Source organism: Gymnoscopelus microlampas (assembly GCF_963454915.1).
Source record: "Gymnoscopelus microlampas genome assembly, chromosome: 4".
Taxonomy (NCBI): domain Eukaryota; kingdom Metazoa; phylum Chordata; class Actinopteri; order Myctophiformes; family Myctophidae; genus Gymnoscopelus; species Gymnoscopelus microlampas.
Genome location: NC_139941.1, coordinates 44349242 through 44365149, shown reverse-complemented (window position 1 = coordinate 44365149; position 15908 = coordinate 44349242). Strand labels below are relative to the sequence as shown.

Below are 15908 nucleotides of genomic sequence, written 5' to 3'. Positions count from 1 at the left end.
AGATGCGTTTCACACATCCCAGAAGCTCACGCTCAATCTTGTAGACTTGGCAAGATTGTGTGTGTGTGTGTGTGTGTGTGTCACACATGACCGTCCCAGATAAATATCAAACATGTTTGATAACTTTTCAGGGTGACCCCGATGCATCTGTGAGCAGATTAACTTTAAGATACGATCGGTGAACCCCTCGCTCTACGGAATCATCCGGGCAGATAATTGATTCCGACCAGCCTCAAACTGGCTACACCCCCGCGTTTGTCGGGAGGAGCGTTTCCGAGGCCAAATCTCCGAAACCGTTTAATCAGCCTGCATGCGTTATGTAAAACCTATCTCTGAAAGTCAAACAGATAACAGGAAACATACTGTAATATGACCTATCATTGCACATCCTCATATCTATCTAAGAACAGCTGCAGTTGCAAATTAATAACTGACAAATAAAACATCCTGTGTTGTAGAACGGCATGTATCCTGTTGGGATACAACGTGGACCATGGTAGTCGGTTATCACTCATTGTACCATTTGGGTGGGTGTTGAGCAGTTGATAGAGTGTTATCCTCTGTGTAATTGAAACCACTTTAGTTGCTGAGCACAATAAATGTACAGGAAGTGTGTTCAGGGACGCGATGACAACTTAACCGAAATTCAGAAAAACATGACATGCTATACGTACTGTATCACTTTGCACATATGTGTTCAGCGTTTAATGTTCAGCCTTTAATCAAGCAGTGTGACATACTGTCACGTTATTCAGCCCGCAGCAAGGCGTGGGAGGGTATCATATTCACTCCTGTCTGTGCCTATTAAACATAATTACTTGACAATGGATGGGTCCAGTTTCATGAAACTGTTTGTCCTGAAAAGTTGAACTTTTGGGTTCAAAAAGTCAAGGTCAAAATTAACCTTCATAGTCGGGAACGGAGGGAACAAGAGATGTTCAGGGTTGTGAGTTTTTATTTATTTATTATACATAGGCCTGTACCAGATGTCAGCATTGATTGATTGATTGATTGAAAACTTTATTTAGAAATTTGCAGAAAAAATGCACATGAGAGTACAGTTTAAATACAAGGTCAACTAAATAGGATTGAAAAGCCCATGAAAGCCTAATACATGATCCCCATGTATTCAATTCATAGTGTGAACATGGATAACCAACAGCATTGATTAGGCCAGTTATCATAAATATTTCAAACAGTTTTCCAGGCAGGCATTGCACTTCTTTCAAGATCAGAGACAGATTCCATTCTCTTTGATGGAATCTACAGGGAATGTGCTAATTCAGTTCACAGCAACAGAACTTCTCCTTCAAACTTCACCTCACTTCACTGCACAATGGATTATTCTTTAGGTGGAGTTTAGATCTCCCCATCTCTTGCTTTGCATCATGGTTCCTAAACAGTGCTTGGAAGTATGGGAATTATATTAGATCATTTTTGGATCTTGGGGTTTTAACAAAAATGCAATTAAAGTATGGGATTCAAATATTGATCACCATTAGAGTATACGACTAGACTCACTGTCATTGTGGTTAGGACAATTAGTCCTAAAGTGTACAGAGATATGACCTAGCAGGTCATCATACTGCCCAGACCACTTTAACTTGCATCATACTGAAGAAATTACAGTCTTGAAAGGAAGAAAATGCATACACAATGTACTGTATGTATTCTGTTCTGTAAAACAAGGATCACACTGCAAACAAGTCCAGCACTTAGTTCCTGTTATTCTCCTTGACAACTTTTGACTGGTGATCGGAAGTGGAAGAATGTGTTGGGGAAACCTGTACTTGAACTACCGTAACTCGCTAACAGCGAAACCTGACCCGCGCGCTGACCCAACAGCCTGACTACTTGACACCACAAGTGTAGGCAGAGTAGCCCAGGGCGGGGCCCCGAGGGAATCCCCGTTGACGTCAAGAGTCGGACGCTTTTGGCAGGTGTAGATAAGGGAAAGAAAGGGCACCCCTTTGCCGGGGGGGGGGGGGGGGGGGGAGATGGGGTGGTGGAAGATGTAAAAGGCCTGTATTCAAAATGGTAAAAGTACAGAAGTATTGGTATCAAAATATACTTACAGTACCAAAGTAAAGTATTTTATACGTTTATCAAAGTATAAATTGGGGCTCAATTGCGTAATGCATTATTTTTGTCTTAATAATCTAAATCTGCAAAGTAACTATTAACTAAAGCTGTCAAATAATTGTAGTGGAGTAAAAAGTGCAATATTTGCCTCTGAGGTGTAGTGGAGTAGAAGTTTGAAGTATTACAAAAAATGGATATACTCAAGTAAAGTACTTCAAAATTGCACTTAGATACAGTACTTCAATAAATGTACATAGTCACTTTCCAACACTGCTACAGTATCTGCACAGTGTCAGGCAAAGCTCTGGAGCTGCAGGCTCATGTTACATGGGGGGGCTGAAGAAGCCCCTTGGCGTTGCAGGATTGTGAAGAATTCAGCTGGAACCAATCAGCAGTGGGTGTTCCGCTCACTCGTATTTTTCTGAGTTCAACTCACAGTTTTTCGCTTAGGATTACACACAGCGAATCATTACACATATTTAAATCATTAAATCTGTATCTCATAAATGCATATCGTCTCTGTCGTGTGGAAACCTCATATGTCCAAAACTGTTACTTTTCAGGATTCAAATTCAAAAGTAACAGATCTACAAGTTCGAAATGTGTTGCTTCGCACCGCGTTTTGAGCTTGTAGATCTGTTACTTTTGATGCTTTTGTGTGACGCTGTAGTATGATCAAATAGGGTGTTAATTTACGAAAAACACAAAAAGTTTGAATATGGAGATAAGAGGTTTCTGCCCGACAGCAACGATATACAGTATATGAAAATGTTACACAAGGGTTGCTTGTGTGCGTACTTTAATGTCTATTTATCTTGCTGTGTAGGAGGGCACTTCTAAATTCGCCACTTTGGAACTAAACCCCAAGCGAGCTCAGAGGAGGCACCAACAGCAGAGAGAATTGGTAAGTGTGTGACCTTTTAATGCGTTCACTTTCAAACGGCTGTACAGCCTGGGATTCTCTCAGCAAAGGCTCCATTACTGTTGTGTTGGCCAATGAGCAGCTCCCCTGGAGCCTTTTTGTGAGCAATGCCTTGCTTAAGGGTCACTCGCATTTTTTATCCACTGTCAGAATTTCCCAGCCACAACATTTTTTGTTACATTTTACGTTGGAGTTTTGGAATACATGAACCCAGCTTCTGTTTAAAAATTAATTGGTGGTAATTAAAAGTTAATTACCACTACATGCAGCCATTGCAGCCCATTAGGATTGAGGGCATTATCAAGTCTTTCCTTCGGCAGCCCCATCTAGTGGCAAGTCAATCCACTGCAGACTGTCTAAGAGACTGTTGAAGGTGGGGCAAATGTATTCCACAGAAGTGTTTTTATGCTAATCTCCAAAGGTTCCCATAGGGTTAAGATATCTTACATCTTCCCTACCTTGATGCAAATGAACTATATCTTGGACGTGTATTACAATATCACATTATATGTCCTTATAAAAGATATACAATGAGCACAACAGTTGAATAAACTCTCCCAAATCACCAACCACATTTGTTTTTGTTGCCATGTCACCATTACAATGTGTTCTTAATCTGGTATCATTACTCTGTTCCCAGGGAGTAATGCAGGGGACCATTCCTTATCTGGGGACCTTCCTCACTGACTTGGTCATGATGGACACGGCTATGAAGGATTACTCAGAGGTAAGACACATTTAGAAAAACAATAATCATACATAGGGTTTTAACGGGCGTGGCTCTGCAGGAGGCTTGTCGTCCATGAATATGTGTGTGTCTGTCTGTCTGTCCGGAGCTAATCTTGCAAAACCGACAAATTATGTATGCACGCTGCCTGCCAGTAGCCTACAGTAGTACCGCCACTAATTTCTTTAACATTTTGAAACTAATGGAGGTCAATGGGTCCATGATTGTGCTGAAATCTTGCACAAATGTAGAGTCATGCGTCATAAAGTAGAAGGCCATGTGTTACTGACGTCATACATATGACTGATGTCACAGGCTGGACACATGAAGTCCAATATATCCACATTGGAGTCATGCCATTTCTATGTGGCACCCGAGATCCACTTGGTTTCTTAGTTTTTACTGATGATTTTACCATGTAAGACATAAACATAACACTACATGATTATAACTGCACATAACTTTTGTCTGCCGTTCTGTCTTGCAGGGTGGCCTGATTAACTTTGAGAAGAGACGAAAGGTAGGTTCAGATACTGTTTGTTCATTGTTTATGATTATTTGATGTACTTATTAACATTTGGGAATTTCTTTTAAACGAGTACACCTGTGGTAGAAAAAGCAGCGTGCATCCCATATTAGAAGGAAGCACTTGTAGAACTAATTAATGAGTTAAATCCACTACTAACTGCTAATGGGCACTTTGAAAAACAGTGACCACTATGAGCACAAAACTGCTAAGGTCTTGTATGAGTTATAATTATATGCAGTATTTTAAATGTATATTATTTATTCAAATAAAAATATCCATTTATTTAGTCATGACTAGATTGTGATTCTTTTGGTGAATTTTGTTAACCATTTAAACACCCCATTTATAATCACCATAGTAAGGGAAGAGATTTAATATTGATAATAAAAAGATGAAAAAACAACAACACAGGTGGAATGAAAGAACAATCCAAAGGGCTTTTGAAAAAATGTCTTAAGTTAACAAAAGGGCTGTAATATGTGTGTCCCTATCCTCTGTGTCCCTGTCCTCTGCAGGAGTTTGAGGTGATAGCACAGATCAAGTTGCTGCAGCTGGCCTCCAACAACTACAGCTTCACTCAGGACAGCCATTTCAGAGAGTGGTTCTCAGGGGTGGAGAAACTCACCGAGGCAGAAAGGTCAGTCGACCCTCTGCTTTGATTTGAACAGTGTATTTTACGCTTAGAATTAAATAAACATTGAATGAGGAATGGCTTTTACCAGAGACATAGAGACAGCGAGTAGGGAGGGGTCTTTGCTCAGGGACACTTGGGCAGGACACATGGCACTAGCTGTTGAAGAGTATCAGACATGATGTGACCAGGGTTGAGCTGTAGGGGGTACGGGGGGGTACGGCGTACCCTTAGTTCTGACACTGTGGGAGCTGGGGGCGCGCGTGCACGCACCGTCAGCGGCGGTCTTTAACGCCTTAAAGTTTAAAAACAATAGCCTCTCAAGGTTCGCGCCGTCAGTGGCGAGCCGTTCTCAATAGCGTCTACCTGGCTGCTTTGCATAACATTAGGCTACTCGAGAAAAGACACGGACTTGAATTGAATGTCCTCTCTCACAATGACAGACAACATCTCTGCACTGCAAGGTTTGAAGGGGATCGCTTAGCAGAGGACCCAGTTCTCTGAGACAAGACAAAGACAAGTTGTCTGATTATTTTCAGTAGGCCTACTTATGTGTGGGTGAGTCTATGTAAAGGGCTTTTATATAAAATTAAAAGGAAAATACAATAATTAATTTGAAACAAAAATAAAAACAACAAATTAACAATGCAACAATACAACAAAATAATAATACATATGATTAAATTAATAATCACATGTTGAATACAGTATTTCAACTAGCACTGAGCTGAGTGGCTATGTGCGCGCACGTGCGCGCGCGTGACGTCATAAAATACAGTACCCTTAGTTCAAAAATCCACAGCTCACCACTGGATGTGACCTTTCGGTTACAGAATACTTCTGACGTTCTAATGCGTGTCTTCAAACATCATCTTGATGTGTTGTTCCCACAGCTACAATCTGTCCTGTGAGATTGAGCCTTTGTCAGAGTCGGCCAGCAACACTCTCAGAGCCAAGAAGAATGGGGGCATCATGAAACGGTGGAGCGAGTAAGTGTCATGTTCATGGACCTACGGGAGCTTCTCGGCCTGGTCAAGTAGCGATGACAGACATGATTCTCTCCAAGGACACAAATGGACAATTGGTGTCATTTCTTTGTGCTGAATCTCTGACCCAAACACAAATTTGATTCTACAAATGCCTTCTAAACCAGTCAAAAAGGTTCAAAAATGGCAGATGTACAAGCTCGCTGCGTGACACGAAGTGACGCGCTGTGAGCTTGCATATCTGCTATTTTTGAATAGCCAACACCAAAATCTAAAATGACACAGATGCTTTCCCGGTTTTAATGGGCTAGGCAAATCATAAATACTAAAATCTTATTTCCTCATACATAGACACACACCTTTGAACACTTGTGTCAATGGTCAAAATCATAATATTCAACAGAAGATTAACCTCAACACAACTGTTGGCCAGTATCGTGCAAACCAACTTCTCATGAATCCCCATGTTTTTTTCTCCCGTTTCTACGTCTCTAGTCGCCAGCTGACAGAAGCCGGCTCAAGCGGCGCGTCAGGCTCTCACTCCAAGTCCTTTGACCACTCCCACTACAGACCGTATCAAGGGGGTGGCGGGGGCGGTGGTGGGGGTGGGGGTGGCGGGGGTGACAGCGGCGATGCCCTCAGTGTCACCTCCGTCAGCTCCAGTGGTTCAGACCTGGAGGACGTCAATGCCAGCTTCCTGTCCGACTCGCCCGAGGGACACGAGAGGAAGGTGAGGGAAGCGGAAGCGGGCAAGAGATTGCAGATCATAAAACCCATTAGTGTTCTCCCATCCCTTTCCTGGAAGGCTTTTCCTCTTCCTTCTTTACAAGAATAAGGGACCTTGTATTGTCTGGAGCCCAGACATGGGCAGAATACCAGCTTTCACACCAGTAATGTCAATAACTAATTACCTGAGATGCTGACCGCAGCATCATCCATCATAAGCAAATTACTATATATAGTAGCCTTTCTGTGTCTCACTTGTTTGTCATTGTGGTACAAATGGTTACCCCAGGTAGTAGTCTTCTAGTTTAATTGTCATCGGACAGCAGTACAGTGATGTGGCAACTATCATTCTGCACACCATCTTGATGCTCCCAACATAATTTAATAAATAGAGCGGTCAATAAATAACAACGTTTAGGACTATCACTATGTGGCCTTCGTCAGGTATATATACCTGACCAAGGCCTAGGTTGATATACCTGACGAAGGCCACATAGGCCAAAACGTTGTTATTTATTGACCGCTCTATTAAATAATGTTGGGAGCATCAAGACGGTGTGCGGACCTTCTCCTTTTGTTCTCTGTTTATCTAGTTTGATCCAGCACCCGTCGAAATGTTTGGATGTGCGTGAACCTCTTAACCACTACTATCATTCTGAACACAGTTATTCTATCTTTGGGCTCTGGGTTGACTGTCTCTTTTCCCCTTTCCTCTGTTTCTAGACCTCTACACCCTCTGTAAAACATTCAGTCTCTGCTCTGGGGAGAGAGACCCAGGTGGCCGACACCACCTCTACGGTAGCTTACTTTCATTCTTTCTACTTTTCTACTTTCCCACTGTCCAGGCTAATTCAAAGAAACAATGCAGCACCATTATGCAATGCGTTGGATACAAGTGCTGCAATGTTTACCATTGAGCTAATAGAGCCTGCCTGCTTGCTCAGGGGATAAATTGAATCTAGACCATCAGGTCAAAATTCGTGTCAGATCCTGTGTCTAGGTGAGACATGATCTTTGACACGATCTAAATGTCTCAATAGAAGAGCAGGGAGGCAAAATACAACCACCCCAATTGTATAGGTTATATTGTATTAACATACTCTACAATACAGATTGGACACAATTACATTTTGTTCATTAAAAAAAGTTACATAGTGCCGCTTTAAGCTCAAATGTCTTTCTTTTTCTTATTTTTACTATTGTAATCATTTTTCATTATTTCTATTATACTCTTAATATAGTAGTAGATTCAGTTATACAATAGTTTTTAGAATAAATGTCTCACTCACTGTCACACACACACACACACACACACACACACACACACACACACACACACACACACACACACACACACACACACACACACACACACACACACACACACACACTACCTACACATATATACTGTATATACACAAAATATACTGTGTGTGTGTGTATGTATATATATACTTTCTTTGGGTCTAACTTTTGAAATATCTGGACACATCAGCTGCACATGGGCTGCAATGGCTCGGGAGGTAGAGTGGCCGCTTGGAAAACGGAACGTGCCAACCCCCCTCTCCTGTGTCCTCCTCTCCAGTTCTGGGAATGTACGTCCCTGTCGTCTCTCGACACCTCGGGCATGGGCTCGGGGTCCGGCTCGGGCTCCAGCAGTGCCTCCTCCTCCTCGGTCTCCTCATCCACCCCTCTGTCGGCATCCCGCTCCCATAAACGGTCCGTGTCCGCTGTGTCCAACTACTCCACCCTGTCCTTACCGCTGTACAACCAGCAGGTGGATGACTGCTGCATCATCCGCGTCAGTCTGGATGTGGAGAACGGAAACCTGTACAAGAGCATCCTGGTGAGCGTGTGGGAGATGAATAGAGAAGGATAGCGCAGAGAAGACTGATAGTCATAGTAGTATTATTTACCGTACAAACAGACAATGGCACAGTCCGTTTTCAATCAAACACCTCAAGACACAATGGAAACACGATAAAGCTTCCGCTATGGGCTGGAGGATTAGTAATTAAGAATTAAATAACACAATGACATATTTGTGATTCTGGGCTTTCTGTACTACCTTCAAGAGGATAACTTGTTCAAATTTATTAGAGAGGATATAACAATCATCCACAATTTAAGGGATGAAATCTTTTGATCATATTTTGCTTTACCTTTGCTATGAGTCAGAGGTTGATACAGATAGTGGGACTTTGAACTGACATAAGACTGAGAGGCCATGTTTATCAACTTGGAAATCTAACTGTAAAACTGCTTAATGTTTATGCCATTGTTCAGGTGACCAGTCAGGACAAGACGCCAGCAGTCATCAGGAAGGCCATGATCAAACACAACCTGGAGCGAGAGAAAACGGAGGACTATGAATTGATGCAGAAAATCGCTGAAGACAAAGGTAGCGCTTAACACCTAAAGGAGTAATTCCACCACAATAAAGGCTACAACTGTTTGGAGGGTGGTTACTAATGGTATTTTTGATATTCTGTAAAAATGATCTTTCCGCTTCAATGGTATTTTGAACACTACCACAATGCAGTAATTTGGTATTTGCTAACATTTTGTTTTGTCAAGATGTGATAACATGCTGTCATTGTTCCAGCATAGAAGTGTATGCCTCATAGCCATTGGTAAACACTCCATTACTGAGAATATTTGTAACCTGCTGTCTCAATGCTTTAACACTTACATGTTGCCTCTTCTCTCGCTTTGCAGAGCTGCGGATCCCAGACAATGCCAATGTGTTCTATGCCATGAACTCCACTGCCAACTATGACTTTGTACTGAAAAAGCGAGGCACGGCTAGGCCGATGCGAGCCAAGAATGTGGCCAGTTCAACACTGCCTCGCATGAAACAGAAGGGGTTGAAAATCGCTAAAGGGATCTTCTGAGGGCTGCCCCCCATCCCCACAATTCCCCCATCCCCTATAAAAACTGAACTTTATCTTCAGGTCTGCTGGCTATGTCTTTGCCCCCCTTGGAGTCTGACTAGCCCTGAAGGATGAGAGTATTGATGGAAGCAATTATAGAGAGAGAAGGGGAAAGAGCTCTGAGGAGCGAAACAGGACCAAGGACACCTACCTGTGAATTAGCCAGGAGCTAAGGAGTTCGCTAGCGCTTACTAACAACAGCTATGTCAACAGGACCTGGTCCCGCACTTCAAAAAGGCTGAGATCGTCTCAACCAGTCGTTCCTGCATTCAGGAGAGCTCAAGCAGAAGCTGCATTTACCCTCTCACCCTCCCGAGTTCCTGGTTTCGGCCATGCTTGTCATGGCTCAATGGGACACATCATGGGAACACTGAACACTATTATTTACACTCTCCTTTAACATTGTGTCAACAAGCCAGTGCACAGGAGCGCACACGGTAGCCCACAGAACACTACTGGCCAGGACTCTGGTGGTCTGGTGATGTGGTGCTTTCCACAGCGGAGCAATGGCACATGGGTTGAGAGCTATTATAAGCTTGAACAGTTTACGTCAATAGCTGCCATGTTCAAAATAGGTCAAGTAAGTGGTCAGTGCTATTTCAAGTGTAAGAAAAACCAAGTATAAAATGGAGTCAGAATCCATTTGGAACAGCCATGAGTCACATGCCACTGTTCTTCCTTTCCTTTCTTCTTTTTTTAAATCATAACCACAACAATACACGAACACATGTGGTAATGACCTGGGTCAGCTGGTGACAAAAAGACGAGAACAAAAAGGCAGCAAATTGTGTGTATATAATCATTTCAATTAACACCCACTTTGCAGTATATTAATTTGCAATGGACCATACACATTTTTGTTAATAGAATCATCATATAGTAACTCTTTTGCTTTGTACATGTTTTTGCAACTTTTCTGCTCTGATATGGTGCTGCTAATTATCTTTCTAAAGAGGTCGTACAAACTGCACTTATACATCAGCACTGCATTTATTCTTTCCCCAGTACATGACAACACATACATGACGGTATGCATGTCTTTTGACGGCACTGTGCAGGAGCGCGGCATTGTGCGCGTTGATACACCTTGGGATTCAAATGAAGGCGTAATGTGACCATTCTGGGTAGTATGATTGATATTAGTATTTGGTGTTTGGGAGTGGGTATATGCAGGTTTACCATAGAACTAGTTAACCACTTTCACCCTGGTGTCCCTATTTTGGGCATGTCATTATAGACGGAAATGTTATAAATGTTTCAAAAATAGTGTTCATGTATTTTTTTTTAAATAGTTGCTCATAATGCCATTTTTAACATTTCTGAATAGGGCTTAACCCTATACACTTTGTTGATTGGTTCCTTCAGGGGTCTATAAGTGGCCCTCTCCTTTTACCCCCTTTATACCAAATCTCTTTGCCGAAAATAGCAGATCGGTAGATCTTGCCTATTATGACATGCCCATAATACGGAGTCATATGGACATCTGGGTTATTGTAGTTAAAGAATGTCTTTATGCTTATAGGGTCATTAAGCAGGTCTGGAAAAGTGTGGAGATTTCAAGTAAACTGAAGTCTAGAAAAAGAAAGAACATGGGAAATGTGTAGGAACTCTGCACCTTGTGGTTCATAACTGCCTGATGAATGCCCATATAGCTGCCAAACTCCACAAGAGAGGAACAAATTGTTCTCACCACAATTACAAAAAAAACATTGTGCTGTCCTTGATTAAAGTGTGTGTATGTGTGTTTTTTTTTTTTTTCATATCATGGTAACAAAAACACTAGTCACCTATATTGCACTGCAACAACCATGTATGCCTTTTTTTTTTGTTTAACCTGCATGTTCTCCTCCTATGATCGATTTGAACAAACCAACTTGATAAAAGCAGAATGTGTGAAAGCAATATGGTGGCAAGCAGTAGCCAGGGAAAACGAACAACATCATTGGCTATCTCTGCTGTGTGGGTGTGTCACTGTGGTGAGCTTTAATCCTTTGCTGTTTGAACACTGTGACAGTCACCCTGACTCATTCACTTTGCCCATCATTCTGATTGGCACATTATGTTGAGCACTGTGAACAATAATTTCTTGTTCCCGTATGGTGTCAATAGTTAATATGTAAACCCATCCTCACTCACATAGAATAAATTAGTAGTTGTTGGACTAGCTGTTTACAGGCAGTAGGGGAATAAAAGGCAATGGGCTTTACCCTTCATGTGCCAAAAAACGGAGGGGCAGGGTTGCTTTGATTTATGTGCCCTCTGCCTTTCACACTGAAAAAAAGATCAATATAAAAATATTTGTATGTTTACTGTTTTGTCACATTTTCTCTAAAGAAAAAAAAATCTGAGAACACTAATAAAAAATGTAGTACCCGTTTGATGCAAAGTCAGAAAGACAGTGTTGTTACCCCATGGAGAATCCAGTAATCCCACACAACTTTAAGCCATGATTTGGAAACCACTACCTTGAGTGTGCTATTCTATGCCAGTTTTTAGAACATAAACATTGCTATGTGCACATTAATTGAAATTAATTTCATTATCATGCAGGCATGTCTTTACGTATGAGGTTGATGGGGTGGAATGGCTTGTTGTGAGCTATTCATATTGAAATAAATGACCATGATAATTTGAATATTCTTTTTGAGTTTGATCATAAAGCTGGGTGTAAGAGAAAGAAACTGGAAACCAGCTTGCTCTGTGTTTTCCTGAACTGTGCTCTGGTGCCATTTCCATTTTAACAAGGATTTTAAACTTTTATAACTGCAGTCTATCTTTATTTTACTTTTCCTAACTCTCCCAAAAACACAAAACAATGTAGTATATGGAACTGTCAGCAATTATGTCCTTATTTATTGATTTGTATATAGATATTTTGTTTTGCATTGTACATTCTCTCCTTTCTTGGTTATAGATTAATATATTCATGTATATATGAATAAAAACATTACATTTATAAAAGTAAAGGGCCTCTCTTTCTGGTGACTACTAAAACCTGTATACAGTATATTTATAAAAAACAATCTGCCTTTGATGTAAACATAGTAGCACTACAGTAGGTCTCAGGGACACTGAATGGGTCACAAACCAGGTTGTGCCACAAAGAACTGACCTTCAAGCTAACAACTCATTGCATCGCATTAATTACAAGATTGAAAATGTGATATAATACATCAGCTCTTCTCTTGTTTCTCTTTTTTATATATTTAAGAATCCAAACGCTATATTGATGAAACAAAGCAAAGTCACAGAATGGCTACGTAATTTATCAAACTTGAAAACCTCTGCCACAATTTCTATATCCATAATATATGGTTGTGTAATTCAATAAAGCAGTGAACATTCAAACAGGGTAAACCTCGATCTCCCTAATCTTACTTTGAATGAGGTTTTTGTGATGCAAAAGCCAAACTTTCTTATTGTCAGTTATTCCAGTATGCAGTGACATAAGGAGACAACAACTTCACTTTGAAATATAACTTTTCTCTTTCTTTTTTTAATCACAAAAACAGTAGTGTCAGCGGGGTTAACTAAACATCAGTAGGGTAGACGAGGGAATACTGTTGTTTTATTTACTTAAAAAAAAAACAGATTTAATGTGGGGAATGGATTTGGGCAAAACAGAAAAACAAGCCTTAACGTATATACAGTGCATCTCAGTCTCCGACTCTCCATAATACAATACATGAAACTGTATATTTTGCATTTACATTTGCTACTGTACACATAGAGACTAGAGTCCAAACGATATATCAGTCTCTGGTTGATCAGCCATTTGACTTTTTTGATGATGCTCGGAAAGTCATTACGAGCGAAATTGTTTTCAAAGTATTGTAGTGAGCTTACAGAATGTAAGTAGCTTTAACCAATGGCAGACTTTACTACCTATGCCCCTCTAATAGTCAAGCAAAGCCGTTCTAATTAACAGTTATGTATTGTTTATATAGGACCACAACGGAGCCTTAGGGCTTTCTTGTGTTTTTATCTTTGGTGGTATGTTTCTTTTTAAGCGCTATTGTGCTATTTCTTTTATCACCAAATTAAATCAATCAACCAATTCTACTCCTCCAGTTCTCCTCCTCCCACTTCTGGGTTTAGGTTCATGGGTAGCAGACTCTACTAGTTTGGGTTTAGGTTCATGGATCTCAGACTCCATGCCCGGCAGGCTGGTTCTCCTCCTGGCAGCGGTCTCAATCTTCTGCACCAGCTCCACATCCCAGTGATGGGTGGCGAAGCTGAGCGCCTCCCCGTCCTCCACGCTCCCTGCCCTTCCCACCCGCCCCACCCTGTGGATGTAGTCCGTCACAGACTCCGGGAAGTCATAGTTGACCACCAGGCGGACCCGGGAAGTGTCCACTCCTCGTGACGCGATGTCCGTGCAGATGAGCACATCCATCAAGCCCTTCTGGAAGGAGCGGAAGATCCCGGCGCGGATAGAAGAAGGCATCTCACCCTGCAGACGGAGGTGTTTCACACCTAGTTCCTCCAGAGAGTAACTCAGCCAGTTCACTGTGGCAGCTTTGTTACAGAACACCAGAGCACGGCCTCCTCCTCCTCCTTGCTGCATGACCTTCAGGACCCGGTGGAGCTCCAGCACCTTCTCAGCTCCTCTGACCTTCAGGAAGGTCTGCTTGACGTGGGGCATGAGGAAGTGCAGACCCTTACTCTTCACGGTCACCATGCTGCCCAAGTCTGTCACCTTGCTCAGCACCTCCCCGACGCCACCGGGGAAGGTGGCCCCCACCACCAGCAGCTGAGCTTTCTGGCCCGGACCGCCGCGTGTCTCTGAGGGCCCACTGGCGATCTGGGACTGGAGGAGAATCGTCTCCAACATGCCAGAGAAGCTGGGGTCGAACATGGTGTCGGCCTCGTCGATCACAAAGAACCGTAGCTCGCTTAGGTCCACGTAACGCCTCCGCAGGGCCTTGACCAGGGCGCCCGGGGTGGCCACCAAAATATCCGGCAGGTCACTCTTCTTGAAGACGCTCTTGATGTGACCGACCCCCCGCCCCCCTCCCACGGTCTTGGTCAGCATGCCGAACGGAGCGCACAGGCCTCTGGCCACGGTCGACACCTGGTCCGCCAGCTCTCTGGACGGCACCAGAACCATCGCCTGGATCCTGGGTGAAGCATCCGTGTCGGCCTCCGACGCCTTTTGGGCTTGGAGTCTATGGACGATGGGCAGGAGGTAACTGAGCGTTTTGCCGCTGCCCGTCTCGGCGGCACAGAGAACGTTGAGACCTTTCAGAATCTTAGGGATGGTCTGCAGCTGCACGGTCGTGGGGTGAGTGACGTTAGCGCCGGCCAGCGTCTCCACCAGCTGCTGACAGATGTGGAGTTTGCCGAACGTCACCGGCTCTCGCTTTTCAGCGCCTCCCTCCACCTCCTCCTCATGGGTTTCAGTGACAAACGGTGCCACAGTCCTGGTATTGTTTATAGTGAAGTAGTCACCAAACGAAGCATTGTGCTTCCAGCCCTTGGATGACAGAAGGGGTTGTTCGAACTTGCCCAGGGTGTAGCCCACGGACTGGTTCCGTTCACTGTTCTTACTCTGGATCAACAGCTTGCCAGCCTTGGTGGTGCTGATGGCGTTGGCTTTACCTCCTGATCGCAGCTGTTTGACGTTTTCGACCCGTCTCTGCATGTGTCGTGGGATCCGGATCACCGTGAGTCCGTCCGGACTGTTGTTGGCCAACGTTGTCCGGCAGTGATTACTGATTATTATTACAGGATTATTCTTTGATAATAAAGTCCTTGATGACGTGAACAAACCCAAAGTGCCGACCTTCATAAGTTGCATTTTGTTGTTGGTCTGCTGGATAATACTGTACGTATCTTAAAAAGAAAGAAGAGAGAGACAGAGAGACGTCGGAAATCACGATGCAAAAAGACTCAGTCTAATCACTCTGTGTTGCATAATTTCAGCTCTTCATTTATATTGGATGATTAATATAAAATTAGATGTTTTGTTGACGAATACTGTCGTTCACAGTCCCATGCATAGGTCCCATGGCATGCTGCTGTCACGGCGAGTAGAGATGACCTTTATTGACGTCATATGGCAGCGCCGGGTTACTTGTGCCAGCGTTGCCATGTCCGCTCATTATAAGCTACTTTGGGCTTGTTTTTCTGGTGAGTTGCTTGTCAATATTGGTAGTTGTGGGTTGCTTTTTTTGGGTCTTGTTTTATTTTAAAGTGTAGTTGTTTATCTGGGGCTTGATTCTAAAGTACAGTTATTTATTTGGGTCTTGTTTCTAAAGTGTAGTTATTTATTTGGGGCTTGTTTCTAAAGTGTAGTTATTTATTTGGGGCTTGTTTCTAAAGTGTAGTTATTTATTTGGGGCTTGTTTCTAAAGTGTAGTTATTTATTTG

At 42.7% G+C, this 15908-nt stretch overlaps 2 protein-coding genes across 10 annotated transcripts in view; one reads left to right on the top strand and one right to left on the bottom strand.

Moving 5' to 3' along the window:
* LOC311044479 (ral guanine nucleotide dissociation stimulator-like) overlaps positions 1 to 12502 on the top strand; it is a 48249-nt gene extending 35747 nt beyond the window's left edge. For 5 of the 9 annotated variants that reach the window (XM_084056099.1, XM_084056097.1, XM_084056095.1 and 2 more), the window contains exons 9-18: positions 2909 to 2986; positions 3645 to 3731; positions 4219 to 4251; positions 4776 to 4897; positions 5785 to 5880; positions 6373 to 6607; positions 7327 to 7401; positions 8099 to 8449; positions 8890 to 9004; positions 9322 to 12502. In XM_084056099.1, the coding sequence (XP_083912225.1) occupies positions 2909 to 2986; positions 3645 to 3731; positions 4219 to 4251; positions 4776 to 4897; positions 5785 to 5880; positions 6373 to 6607; positions 7327 to 7401; positions 8099 to 8449; positions 8890 to 9004; positions 9322 to 9497 (1368 nt within the window). In that variant the 3' untranslated portion in view covers positions 9498 to 12502. The remainder of the gene's footprint in view (positions 1 to 2908; positions 2987 to 3644; positions 3732 to 4218; positions 4252 to 4775; positions 4898 to 5784; positions 5881 to 6372; positions 6608 to 7326; positions 7402 to 8098; positions 8450 to 8889; positions 9005 to 9321) is intronic. The other 4 variants (XM_084056101.1, XM_084056098.1, XM_084056100.1 and 1 more) reach the window with 3 other exon arrangements.
* A 501-nt stretch (positions 12503 to 13003) lies between these two features.
* Positions 13004 to 15553, bottom strand: ddx28 (DEAD (Asp-Glu-Ala-Asp) box polypeptide 28). Its single transcript, XM_084054629.1, has one exon. The coding sequence runs from the start codon at positions 15334 to 15336 to the stop codon at positions 13582 to 13584; it is 1755 nt and encodes a 584-aa protein (XP_083910755.1). The 5' UTR covers positions 15337 to 15553; the 3' UTR covers positions 13004 to 13581.
* Between the last annotated feature and the right edge of the window lie 355 nt (positions 15554 to 15908).

What these genes read in the sequence shown, in the direction of transcription:
- ddx28 (XM_084054629.1), bottom strand. Translation starts at nt 15,336, where the DNA reads ATGCAACTTATGAAGGTCGGCACTTTGGGTTTGTTCACGTCATCAAGG.